The sequence below is a fragment of the Bactrocera tryoni genome, chromosome 1, assembly GCF_016617805.1.
Source record: "Bactrocera tryoni isolate S06 chromosome 1, CSIRO_BtryS06_freeze2, whole genome shotgun sequence".
In the NCBI taxonomy this organism is placed as follows: domain Eukaryota; kingdom Metazoa; phylum Arthropoda; class Insecta; order Diptera; family Tephritidae; genus Bactrocera; species Bactrocera tryoni.
This window is the reverse complement of record NC_052499.1, coordinates 11,506,967-11,521,138: the sequence shown is the minus strand read 5'-3', so window position 1 is coordinate 11,521,138 and position 14,172 is coordinate 11,506,967. Positions and strand designations below refer to the sequence as shown.

Below are 14,172 nucleotides of genomic sequence, written 5' to 3'. Positions count from 1 at the left end.
AAAAAATGAGTGATGATTATATTAAATGATCAGTAGAATGAGCAGAGTCGATGCCATATTTGTTCGAAATAGACCCTCAGTTTTGGAGATATCTATCTGAAATTTTGCGCACATCCTTTTCTCCCCAAGAAGCTGCTCATTTGTCGTAAACGGCGTTATCAGACCACTATAGCATATAACTGCAATACAAACTCAACGATGGGATTCAAGTGTGTGTATAGAAAACTTTTGTATTTGATGAGATATTTTCACGAATTTTGGCATGAGTTATTGCCTAAAGCAATGCTGCAATCTCGCAAGAAATTGTTCAGTTTGGATCTTTATAGCATGTAGCTGCCATACAATCTGAACGCTCGGAGTTAAGTGCTTGTATGGCAAACTTTTGTATTTGATGAGGCATTTTCACGAAATTCGCCATATATTATATTAATGTCCAAGGCAGTGGTGCGATCTCACAAGAAATTATTCAGATTGGACCGCTACAGCTTATGACTGCCATACAAACCGGCCGATCAAAATCAAATGTTTGTATGGGAATTTTTTTATTTGTCGAGATATCTCCACGAAATTCGGCATTTATTATTATTTTAGGCAATAGTATAATCTCACAAGATTTTGTTCAGATAGAACTACCATAGCATATAGCCGCCATACAAACCGGCCGATCAAAATCAAGTTTTTGTCTTACTTTCATTTTGATTTAAAGTTTCAAGGTTATAATTAATGTATGTATGTATATTACTGAGCAAAAATTGCTTTTTGGTAGAGTATCCTAGGCTATTTATGATTTAAGCTATTATTTTCAAAATTATAATGTTTATGAATTTACTTAAATTTGTTATGTGAACTGCAGAGCATGACCTTAACGACCGCATTTGCAGCTATTTATTTTATTTTATTTTTTTTAGTTTTTTTTTATTTTTTTAGTTTTTTTTTATTTTATTTTTTTTTATTTTAATTTTTTTATTGTTTTATTTTTTTTGTTTTTTATGACTTTTTATTTTATTTAATTTATTTTTAATATTTTTTTATTTATTTTAGTTTTTATTTTTTTTATTATTATTTTTTTATGATTATTATTTTTTTAACCTTTTTTTATGTTTTTTTCATATATATTTTTTTTATTTAATTTATTTTTATTTTTTCAGAACTTACATTCGTGCGATAAATTGCCCCAATATTGTTATATAAATTGTGTAAATTTGACGAATATTTAGATATGCACATGTGCGCTCTTATCACTCACCTCTTTTTTTATATACAGAAACCACATTTTTTTTTATTTCATTCAAACCCACTCACAACGAAACTTTCCTATCCAAATTATTTCACTGCTAACGCTGTCGCTTGTTGTTGCTGATATGTATGTATGTTTATAGGAGTATATAAGTGACACATATGTATATATGCATGTATGTATGTGTGTGTGCTGTTGAGTGTGGTATATTTTTCACACGGTTGTCAGAATACTGGCAAATAGATAGTAGATATTTGCCGGCAAAGTACACTCCCGATATTTAACACAAGCGCATTGCCTAGCATTGTTGGTATAAACAGTAAACCAAAACAGAAAAAACAAATAATCGACTCAGCAACTTGATTCACCGCAATTGTTATTTTGACTATTTTCCATCAGTGAGCGTACACCGCTGATAGTTTATCAATTGTATGATATAATTTACCACTAAACACATTTTTAATAAAAATATATGTAAACTGGCTGCCCAACCTTCGCGGTTACAAATTTATGTGGTATTTTTGTTATGCTTTGAACAGGGTATAAAAATTTGTCACGATGTAATAGCCCAAAGGGGAACGTCGCAGATCCTATACAGTATATATGTATATAAATGATCAGCGTGACGTTCTGTGTAGACATCCATCCGTCTGCCAGTATATGCTCGAATTAGGCCCTCAGTCTTTGAGATATTGACCTGAAATTCTGCACACGTTCTTTTCTCCCCAAAAAGCTGCCTATTTGTCGGAACCGCCGATATCGGACCACCAGAGTTTATAGCTGCCATGCAAACGCACGACCAAATTCAAGTCCTTGTATGGAAAACTTTTTTTATTTGATAAGATATTTTCACTAAATTCGGTATAGATTTTTATTCAAAGCATCGCTACAATCTTTGAAGAAATTAGTCAGATCGGACAACTATAGCGTATAGCTGTCATACAAAGTGACCGATTAAACTCAAGTCCTTGTATGGAAAAATTTTTTATTTGACAAGATATCTTCACGAAATTCGGTATATATTTTTATTCAAAGCATCGCTACAATCTTTGAAGAAATTGGCCAGAGCGGACAACTATAGCACATAGCTGTCATGCAAACTGCATCTTCCAAATCAAGATAAAGGAATTTTATATTTTTTCTACTACACCTGTGAAGGGTATTATAGCCTTGGTGTAGCTGTGGTTTTTCTTGTTTTTATGTAACACCAAACTACACACCTTGAAGCCACATACATATGTATGTATCCCCACATAAAATGCAAAATAAGGTAACATCAGTTTCCAGAAGTTTGCAGAGGAAGCTATAAGACTTAAATACGAGTAACTATAAGAACGAAAGTCAAGAAATCGATATTACTTTATTTTGAATTTTGGTTATAATTTGAATAAATCTAATACTTAAATATTCATTACATTACATTTCGTGTTAAAATTAAAAAAAAAAAATTGGAAAATGACTAATCTTTTTCTTGTTTGACTTTTGTGCGCTTCCTCCTTAAATCGAAACGTACAAATTTAATTTGGTGTCCTTAATTCGGAAATCTACAAGATTTTTTCTTGCTTCAATTTCCATCCAGCACATTTCCCTGCTTTCCGCGCTATGTGCATTACGATTTCCTGTCAACCCGGTTTTGCGGACATTTTCTCAACCGTTAAGAAATTAAAGATTTATATGCAGAAAAAGTTAGCGCAAAAGGTTGACTGTTGAAAATAATAAGATAAAAAACACATAAAGTTTCGAAAACACAATGATACTTACTTGTAAAAGAAATACTCACAATGAAATTGACAGTTTATGCCACCGGCATTCATGCCGCCATTTTATATTCTAATTGTGTGTGTGTGTGTGTGTGGTTTTAATCGCTTCACTAGCTTCTTGTGCTTTGGAAGTTGGTTTAACAACTGAAATTACTATTTTAAATATTCAACACCGCTTGCGAAATATGCGCTCCAGTTTACTATAAGAATTAAAAGAATATTTTTGCTGGTTGCGAGTAGAGTCGAGCAGGTGAGAGTCGGTATCTCTACATAAGGTTACAGAAAAAAAAAAGATTTGCCAGTCATTATTATAACTCAGCGATTTGAGAAATAAAAAGAAAACTTATAAATTTACAAAACTGATTAATTGATTGTTATAAATATTTCTATGAATATTTGTCGTTACCGAAAAATCTGTGTTTAACCTGAAAGACGAATTAAATTTTCAGTGTTAACGACAGAAATACCACCTGATATAATTTGACCCGGACTGACAAAAAAACTGACAAAGCCTTTGATAGTTCTTTCTAAACAACTTGCAAGTCGAACTATCAGTTTGAATGGCCGCTATACCATCTGATCAAATTTGACCCGGACTGATAAAAAATCTTTTCTAGTTCTTTCTGAATAATCTGCAAGTCGAACTGTCAGTTTAAATGGCAGCAATACAACCTGATCAAATTTGACCCGGACTGACAAAAAAAAAAAACTGACAAAGCCTTTGATAGTTCTTTCTAAACAACTTGCTAGTCGAACTATCAGTTTGAATGGCCGCTATACCATCTGATCAAATTTGACCCGGACTGAAAAAAAAAAAAACTGACACAAAATCTTTTGCTAATTCTTTATAAACCACCTGCATGGTAAATGTTAATTTGAATGACCGCTATACCATCTATTAAAATTTGACCCGGATCGACAAAAAACCGTTTTCTAGCTCTTACTGAATAATCTGCAAGTCGAACTGTGAGTTTAAATGACAGCAATACCACCTGATCAAATTTGACTCGGACTGATAAAAAAAAACTGACAAAAAAACTAGCAAAATTTTTCTAAATGACCTGCAAGACAAACTCTTAGTTTGAATGACCGCTATACCATCTAATCAAATTTGACCCGTACTGACAAAAATTTAACAAAAAATTTTTTGCTAGTTTTTTCTAACCTATAAGATATAATATATATAAAATTGTCAGTTTGAATGACAGCAATACCACCTGATCAAATTTGACCTGGACCGAAACGTAGTTCTTCGTCAGTCCTAATCAAATGTGATCAAGTGTTACCTTATGGCTAAGTTGCCTTGGTCTCTGCCAAAGTTTAAAAAATAATTTGTCAATAAAGTTTTCCGTACAAGGACTTGAGTTTGATCGGTCAGTTTGCATGACAACTAATGCATATATTGGTGATTCCATCAAACAGCTGCTTGTTGAGAAAAGGGCGTGTGCGAAACTTCAAATCTATATCTCAAAAGCTATGTGACTAGACCATGTATATTTATTTTTAAGCTAAAGATGATGGATATAGAAAATGTATATATTATAGAAATAAAATTCTCCTTTCCTTCAGCTACAAAAGGAATGTCAACTTCGAAAAACTTAAGTAACATTTTCCGATCGATGCAACTAATTTCATAAAACTAAATGTACTTAACTGCCATCGCCACGCCATTAGCTAAATTAAGCGCAACGTTTGCTCCACTTTTGCGTGAATGCTCATTGCCTATGCACATTCATCCAAAATTTGCTTCCACGTGCCTCTCGCTGCAGATGCCTCCTATTTCAATGCAACTCGCTCATTCATGAATAGGACAGACGCGCTTTCTTCATCATTCATTAGACAAACAGTAAGTCGCGCTTATTGAAAATACGAAAATAATGGCAAATTGATTACGTGAGCAGTTTGATGTACCTAGAAATGAGAAAACATTGTTCCTTCTCTTTTAAAAGCACGTAAGAGACTTTGTTGAATAAAATTGGGTTGTTTCTTCAACATAATTTTTAAAATTGCAGCTTCATCATCAGCCAACTGTTTGCGGAATTTGAAAATCATTTTGTAGAATTTGAGAATTTCACATGCCGATTAAATAGACCCCTCCCCTGTGTGTTCTTTTTTAGCTTCTGTTGTGCGAGAAATACCATTTTTGGTAGCGAAAAACATTTGTGCCCGAATTAGACGCTAAATCATTTTAGTGTCGACAATTAGTTGACGGTTTGTGAAAAATTGCTTACAATTTGATATTGACGCATCACAATGCAATTTTCTCAAAACTCTAACGGTGTACCATATATACATACATACATGTTTATGCCGGTATTTTTTATATTTTTTTTATTTTTCACTTATTGACTTTAAACTTCCAACTTTTTGCAGTAGTCAGCATTTTTCATTTCAAATAGCTTGCTGTTCCTGTGCTTACCTACTAGTCATGCTTGCATCAGCTTTCGTCTCTTTGTCAATTCACCTGTTTCTTTTCGCCTAATTGGTTGCGGTATTTTTTGCTTGTTTCGCCTTTTCCAAATCCGCGAATTCGTGTGATTTGATTGAGTGTGACTTAAAAGGAGCAGAGCGTTAAACTTGACACAGATTTATGATGACGTATAACCACCAAGTTACTTCGACAAGCGCGAATTTGATTAAAAATAGTTGATTTATGTGTCTGTGTCTAGTAGAGTGTTGTTTTATAGTCAATCGGTTGATTTTCGTTTGCTTAGCTCCAGAATTTTACACGCTTTTTTATGATTTTTCGTCTGTACTATGAGCAAAAAATAGTAAGACTTTGTTCATAGTTTTAAAATATTAATATATGCTTCAATATCTATGTCCCCTCTAAGTAATTCCCTTTGACCCGATTACACGTGTTTTCCAATCCTCGAAACAGTTGTTAAAGCCAATTTTCGGAATAGCCTTAAATGCGCGTAGCGATTCACGATTAATATCTTCAAAATACTCAAAATAGTTTCCCCGAAGCGGTCTTTTGAGTTTGCTGAATAGCCAGAAGTTGCACGGAGCTAAATAAGGCGAATACGGTGGTTACGGCACGATATTGGTTGAAAATTTGGCGAAAAACTTACGAAGAATCAATGCAATATGCGAAGGTGCATAATCGTGGTGCAAATACGGCTATAAGGCTTGTCGGCTATAATTCCGATCTCTTCTTACGAATGGCTTCGCGCAAACGACGCATAACAGTATAGTATTCCTTGTTGACAGTTTGACAGATCGGTAGGAATTCGGAGTGTGCCACACTTCGAAGAAAACTGTAAAATTACCTTGATTTTTGACCTGTTTTGACTTGGTTTTTTGGCTTCGGCTCACCTTTGCCACGATATTCGGGCGATTGATTGATCGTCTTTTTCCGGGACGCAAGCATCGATTCAAGACTCATCGCCAGTAATAATACGTTTCCTGACATTCTGGTAGTCGAAAAGCATTGTTTCACAGCCGATCATGCTTCGCTGTTTTTCGAAGAAAATGAGTGATTTTGGAACCAAACGTGCTTTCACTTTTCTTAGGCCTAAATTAATTTTCAAAATGGTTTTCACTGATCTTTCCAACGCTGCCAGTAAGATCTCTGACTGTTAATAGTTGATTCTCAAGCATTAAGTTCCTTTATTTTACTCTGCCAAAAATCCAAATTTCAGTTTTTTTTCGTTCGTTCGTTTGTAATTCCGTTTTAAGTTAAGGTTTTGACACGTAGTTTTTTTCACTTTAGATGATCCTGTAAGAGGTTATCCTGCTAACGCGAGCGCGTCAATTGCCATTTTCATCATACTAGTTGTGACCCTTAAGCTGTGAAATCAAAACTTAGCATATGAACTCCTTTAGCTCTTTGAACACTTCATTTTTGAGTTGGCTTGTCTTCTCCTTCGATAAAAGCTGCTATTTGCACTCCGTTGCGTATTGTTCTCTAAAGCTCTCCATAGATTACGTTTTAGACATTGTACATAAATGAAGCAAAAAACTGCTTATATAAAAAACCACATTATAGAAGTTCCTAAATATGTGTGTTGTGTTACTACGATTACCTCTCAGCTATGTACGTCTGTTAATTTTTTGCTTAGTCCGTATGGATTTTCTGCAATAATTTTCTTTTATCTTTTTCTTCTGCTTTGCTCACATGTACATTCATATTTCATGACAACCTCTCAACGGTACTGGTAGTACACGTTCTTGTTGTATGTGCTGTGCTGTGTTTTCCACACTATATTTTTCGTACAGCAGTCAACTACAGTTGAAACTTGTCAACATTCTCTGCAGTGTCTGCATGTTGTAGCATTCACTTTTGATGCTACCATTCTGCTGCAGGCATCTTTTACCCAATGTCGATTTTTGCTGCATCTCTGTGTTTGTTTTTTTATACGCCGCAGAAAAAATCTTCTGGACTTGGGTTGGACTCAATGCCAGTCGAAGTCAGGAGGATGCGGAGTAACACTGCTGCAAGGAGTTGCTCCACTGATGACAAACTTTATCTCACTCACCGATCCACACGGAGTTATATCGTTGAAAAAACAGCCCTTAGCCAGATAAAATCCTGGTCGATTCCGGTAACGTAGAACCGGCTGTCGTGAGGATTGTAACTACAACTCTGTGTGTTGTTTGGTGGTAGTTGTATGCCTTTAATATTATCGTAACAAACCTGTTATATAGTCGAATTTAAAAAAACTACATTTTCACTTATTCTGATACAAATCTTTATTATAGTTCTCAAAATAGGCACCTTTTCAGTCTATACAAGCATTTCAACGCTTAATCCAAATTACACTTGTTATAAATTTCAGCCGGAACGATCTTTAAGCCCTCATTTTTGGAGCGTTATTCTCTAGATTTTTGGATAGTTCGACAACATATTCATAAATCCACAGACGTGATCTGTAATGATGCGTTTGATAAATGTGGGGTTCTCAGGCAATCTTTACTCGACGGCATTTATGCAAACGATTCAGGTAGCGAATAGCATTGTTACGTTTGATAACCAGAACATTAACCGAAATGTGTTGAGTCGATCCATAACTGATATTAATATACATTTTGACAAAATGTAATGTTTATGAAAATCGTCACTCAAATGTTAGAGAGATGACAAGAAAGCTCGACATCTCTCGCGAGTCCGTTCGAATGACTTTGGTGGATATTTTGTGTATGAAATGCGTTCTTGCTCGACTCGTTCCGATAAAGCGTACCGTAAATCGGTTTCTTTGGTCCAAAAACGCAATCAATACCAACGGTAAACCTGCGTATTCACCAGTTTTGGCTGCGTGTTTTTTTTCTTGTTCCACAAACGAAAATTTCCGCGCCGTTAGCACCCATTTTCAATCGATCGAAAAGATAAAACTAAATTCACTGAATGAGCTAAAGGCCATACCAAAAAGTGCTTATGAAAAGTGTTTTGAGAACTGTAAAAATCATTGGCATAAATGTTTTACATTTGGTTGGCGGTTACTTTGAAGACGACAAAACAAATATTGATGAATAATTAAATATTTTACTATGTTACTTCCATTTTTAAGTGCTGATTCTTAATCCTATTCGATGTTATCACTTCTACCAGAGGTTTGCGTCCGCGTCAAATTCTGAGTCTGACCGAAATTCCAAGGGCGAGTCAAATTCCGAGTCCGAATCAAATTCCGAGTCTGAGTCAATTTCCGAGTTCGAATCAAATTCCGAGTCCGAGTCAAATTCCGAGTCCGAATCAAATTCCGAGTTCGAGTCAAATTCCATGTCTGAGTCAAATTGCGAGTTTGAGTCAAATTCCGAGTCTGACCCAAACTCCAAGGTCGAGTCAAATTCCGAGTTCGAGTCAAATTCCGAGTTCGAGTCAAATTCCGAGTCTGAGTCAAATTCCGAGTTCGAGTCAAATTCCGAGTCCGAATCAAATTCGAGTCTGAGTCAAATTCCGAGTTCGAGTTTGAGTAAATTCCGAGTTCGAATCGAATTCCGAGTCTGAGTCAAATTCCGAGTTCGAGTCAAATTCCGTGTCTGAGTCAAATTCCGAGTTTGAGTCAAGTTCCGATTCCGATTCAAATTACGAGTCCGAGTCAAATTCCGAGTTCGAGTTTGAGTAAATTCCGAGTCCGAGTCAAATACCGAGCTCGAGTCAAATACCTAGTTCGAGTCAAATACCTAGTTCGAGTCAAATTCCTAGTCCGAGTCAAATTTGATCAGATGGTGGTACCTACGTAAGTAGGAGCTGAGCTTTAAAACATTTTATTAGATACTATTTTATTTTTATTTTATTTATTTAATACATAAATCCATCTGGAATGATTTATATTGCTCACCTTGTTTATAACTGTCGAATATTAATCTTAGCTTGTTGTCAAAATTCTGATTGCCAAGTCGTATAAGCTAGCTCATTCATTGATTGCTGAATCCGTCACGGTTCTTGTTCGCACTGTGTTCTTGTTTTGTGCTTATCTAACTTCTTCCTCATAGTAATACACATACATCCATATGTATGTATGTATATATGTATGTACATAAGTGCGCATGTTCACATTTGTTTCAACTATGAATTCTATTGTTATTGCTGTTGTTTTGATATGTTGATGGTTTTATTGACATTAATTGCAATTAGAGAATTTCTGAAAGTGTATTGACTTCGAGTTGCGCCATCGGCTGTACAATACTTTTACGCATACATACAAATATAAGTACATGTGTTGTATATACCATATACATATGTATATGTACATACATCACAGATGTCTTCATATTTGCAATCATGTTTATGAGTGTCTTCGCCGAGTAAAATGCGTGCACGTCTCTTTCATCTGATGGGTTGTGTTTTGCAGTTTGAGCAATGCAATATGAAACCTTCGAGAGTATTTGTGGTAAGCAAAAGTTTCTTCTCAAAAGTTTTAAAAGCAAAGTATTCGTTAATCGTTAAATGCAATTTGAAACCCAATTAATCAATCATCAATTAGGTAATGTTCATGGGGTTATAACCACATGCAGATCAGAAAAAACAAGTGTAAAATAATTTTTTGATCGGACATTTTATTTAACAAATAAATAAAAATAGTATGCATTTACAGCTTTTAATGTACTTTAAGCGGCTACATGGTTTCCCTCGAGCAAAACTTGGCCCATTTCCAGTAATTTCTTTCCATATGAAAAATGAAATAATTCTTCAAACTTCTTATTATTCCAAAGGAATCGGAAAATTAACCTATCACCTTATACTACATATATCTACTTCTATTTCTTAAGTGCCCACTTTCAGGTTAGGATTTTTATTGATTATCTACAGCTTAATATTTTTCGTTTTATTCCATTCCCAAGTTTCCAAAAAAAAAATAATATTAATTATTATAAATTTTTGTTTTTAATTGCAGATCACCACATCCACTGCCAAAAAGCTATGGGAGAAATCCGATGGCAAAGGTACCACTTCAGGCGGCGTTACTGGTGGTCCATTAAATCCACTACACATCCCCGGCGTTGGCGATCATCCAGTTTGGAAAGATTCCACATGGTCTACACAAGGCGAAAATATTTTGGCACCACCACGGCCACGCACCTTCCCACAAGCACCGGAAACGAATGCGAGCACCAATGCCGGTATTCTAAGGTGAGTGAAATAAAAATTTAACGCATAAACTATCAACTCTTATCTTGCTGTCTTACTTTGATTAAAAAAACATTAAAAACATTTATTAAACCTAACTTTTGCAGCCCACGTGACGCCACAAGCGGTTTGGGTGTTAAAATGGTTGAATATGTGTTGGGCGGTTCACCGACTAATAAGGAGAGTCCACTATCCAGCCTTGAGCCACGTTTGCGTAGTCTGAAGTTCGATGATAATGATAAGGTAAGTTTTTGTACTAAATAAATAAAATAAATAGATGCAATTTTAAGTTAAGAAGCAAAATTTGCCACACCACCAAATAATTTCTTTCGTTTAAGTCTATGCTTCAAACACTTTTTTGTATCTTATCTTTAGCCTCACGATGACAAAGAGAAGGCCAATTCTCCGTTTGACACAAACGGCCTAAAGAAAGACGACCAAGTAACAAATACTAATGGCGTAGCCAATGGCATCGATGATGACAAAGGATTTAAGTGAGTACTGCGAAATATACATATAAATATTTTCTGCTTATTCTAATATTATATAACACTTTTTAATATTAAGAGATAATTTCTAATTTTCGCCAAAAATTATATAAATAGTAAGGATTATCATATAAAACAAAAAAAAAATATAAATATTCAGACGGTCATGTGCCTATGTGAATATAGCTTAGTTATAACGGGTTTACCAATAAGAGCGCTACAAAAGTTTTTTCTAAATAAAACAAAAACGGTTTGTGATATAAAACAAATTCTTTACTCCTGTCAAAATACATTCGATACGGCACTAGATTTATTTTGCATGGCCAGGGGCTCGCTTGCAAAAGTCCAGTTGAACCCAATTTTCGACGGGTTTCAAGCATAAATCGGCCGATACAGCTGTTATTTCACGTTTGATATTCGTACGAAGTTTATTAATCGTCACTGGCTTGTTGGCATAGACCATAGACTTGACGTAGCTCCACAGAAATTAGTCTAACGGTGTCAAATCGCACGACCGAGGCGCTCAGGTGACTGGGCCATTTCGTGGTATAACTCGCTCATCAAACGTGCTTTCAAATCGATTTGATTGTGACATTCGCTGTGTGGCTTGTGTCGCCGTCCGGTTGGAACCACCATATTATCCAAATCCATATCATCTAATTCGGGCCAAAAATATTCGGTTATCATTGAGTGGTAGCGATCCTCATTTATAGTAACGTGCCGGTCTTGATCAAAACGGAAGAAGTACGGCCCAACGACGCCGCCGGCTTGTAAAACCTCACCAAACCGTAATTATTTCGGTATGCAATGGTGACTCATGGAGTACGTGTGAATTGCTGCCTGAGCAATAACACATATTTTGCTTATTGACGAAGCCATTCAGCCAGGAATGAGCTTCATCGCTGAAGATGGTTTTTCGATCAAAATCCGGATCAGTTTCAAGTTGTTGCTCCGACCGATTCACGAGCATACGACGATTCTGATGGTCAAGCGGGTTCAGTTCTTGCGTCAATTTGATCTAGTAAAGATGTAGACCGAGATCCTTTCGTAAAATTCGCCACAACGACGTGACAGAGATGCTCAAATCCTGAGAACGACGTATGAGAGACTGATTTTGTCTTCCTCAACTGATGCGGCAGCAATATTCTCGACACTACGGGCACTTCTTTGTCTCACTAGCACGGGAACATTTTGTACTGTGCCTGTGGATTCAGATTTTTCCACTAGACGCTCAATTGTTGAACTGACAGGACGATTATGACGACCATAAATTGGGCGTAGCGCTCTTAAAGTTCATTAAAGTTAAAGTTTCGATTCGTTATTGGATCGTATATCTTGCCATGATGAAATGGCAAACCTTACTGAAGAGAAATGTCAAAAGAGCGGGAAAAAATATGGCGTCGTTTGCTGTCCCTATCGGTCTGCTTTTGTAGCGTCCCTATTGAAAAACCCGTTAGAAAAGCCGAAAAGAGTCAACCTCATAATAAGAATATATACATACATACATACATATATAATTTGTTTTTAAACTTTGAAAAGGGTTGGCCATGAAGTTCGGAATAGACCGCAGGATACGTCGGATACCAATCAGTTTTCCAGATATCTTTGGGAAACTTTTTTAGTTGAAGAGATATCTTAACTAAATTTGGCATATATTATTGTCGAAAACAACGCTACAATATCAGACGAAATTTCTTTGGTCGGACCACTATAGCATATAGCTACCATACAGTCTGATCGATCAAGCTCAAGTCTTTATATGAAAAACTTTTTTACTTGACAATATATCTGGGCAAAATTAGGCATGAATTATTCTTCAAGCCAATGCTACAATCTCCCAACGAATCTTTCAGATCGCACCACTATAGCATATAGCTACCATACAATCTGATCCCGATCAAGCTCAAGTCTTTATATGAAAATTTTTACTTTGATTTATATCTTCACGTATAATTCGTTCGTAGAGCCATAATTACATTCTCCGAATATAATGTTCATCTGTGAATAGTATTTTATAGTAGCATTCGAAGTTAACGTTTTCCTTGTTTTTTTTTTTAGTTACCTCAATGGTGTTTTGTAACAATAATATTTTCCAATTTTTCAATACTCAATTTCAATTTCAAGATCAAAGTTCCCAAGGCTTTAGCAGCTCACATTTTCTTCCTCAGACAATCAGACAACAAAGTAGCAATAAACAGTATTATTTGCGGTTAGCTTTGTTTGTTTCTGCGGTTTCGCATACACGTGTGGTAAATTCAGGGTGTCAGGAAGCAATGCAATACGAACTTCGTTACTTATGTATTTATTATATTACTTTATAATTGCATAAAAATTACATAAGGTTGAATTAAAAAAAATTAGTATGGCGAATTGAGGATGAATGCTGCTTTACATATAAGTTTTTGTTGCCTTATACCATGTTCAGACCGACACTTAATCACACGATTTCGGCTGTTGAATGGATTATCCCACTAATCTTAAAAATTTATCAAGATTTCGCCATATAAAAATTACAGTTCCAAATCACTTCATTGAAATGATTTCAGACTGATCCACGCTAAATCTCTCTGTGCGACTCTGATTTTGCGCAATCTACTTGTCAGCACTGGAAATCTGTTACATTAACAGAGCTGATTTAGAAACTACAAAGGGGGAAAAATGTGAACAAACACATTTTTTTTAAAGCAATGAATATAATTTCACCTGAAAATCGACTTAACAAATGAAAAATGCATCTTTATTTCTATTATGTGAAAATATTAAAAAAATACGGCTTTTATGTGAAAATACTATATGACAATCTTTCCTTTTGATAAATATTAAGCGACAATTCTTGAATGACAATAACAGCTGTTTTTGATCTTTCTAGCAGCAGTGAGAACACTGTTGGGTTATGAAATAATGCTTAAACGTAATCTAATCTTTTAAATTTTCGGTCTGAACATGGTATTAGACTTAATAAAAGTAATCGAGGAAACTAACTAACTAATTTATCATAGGATATAATTTCTAAAAGCAACGGAACTTTAAAATATATCAACAGCATAAAATATATATGTTTGTAGCAAGAATTACATCAACTGAGTTTTGCTGCAGTTGCTTCTGCGCAACCGACAA

At 35.2% G+C, this 14,172-nt stretch overlaps 1 protein-coding gene across 1 annotated transcript in view; it reads left to right on the top strand.

The window, feature by feature from the left end:
* The window catches only part of LOC120782689 (maternal protein pumilio-like), a 49,787-nt gene that overhangs the window by 34,986 nt on the left and 629 nt on the right, over positions 1–14,172 (top strand). The window contains exons 4-7 of the mRNA XM_040115084.1: positions 10,335–10,570; positions 10,675–10,810; positions 10,943–11,061; positions 13,020–13,047. Coding sequence (XP_039971018.1) covers positions 10,335–10,570; positions 10,675–10,810; positions 10,943–11,061; positions 13,020–13,047 — 519 coding nt within the window. The remainder of the gene's footprint in view (positions 1–10,334; positions 10,571–10,674; positions 10,811–10,942; positions 11,062–13,019; positions 13,048–14,172) is intronic.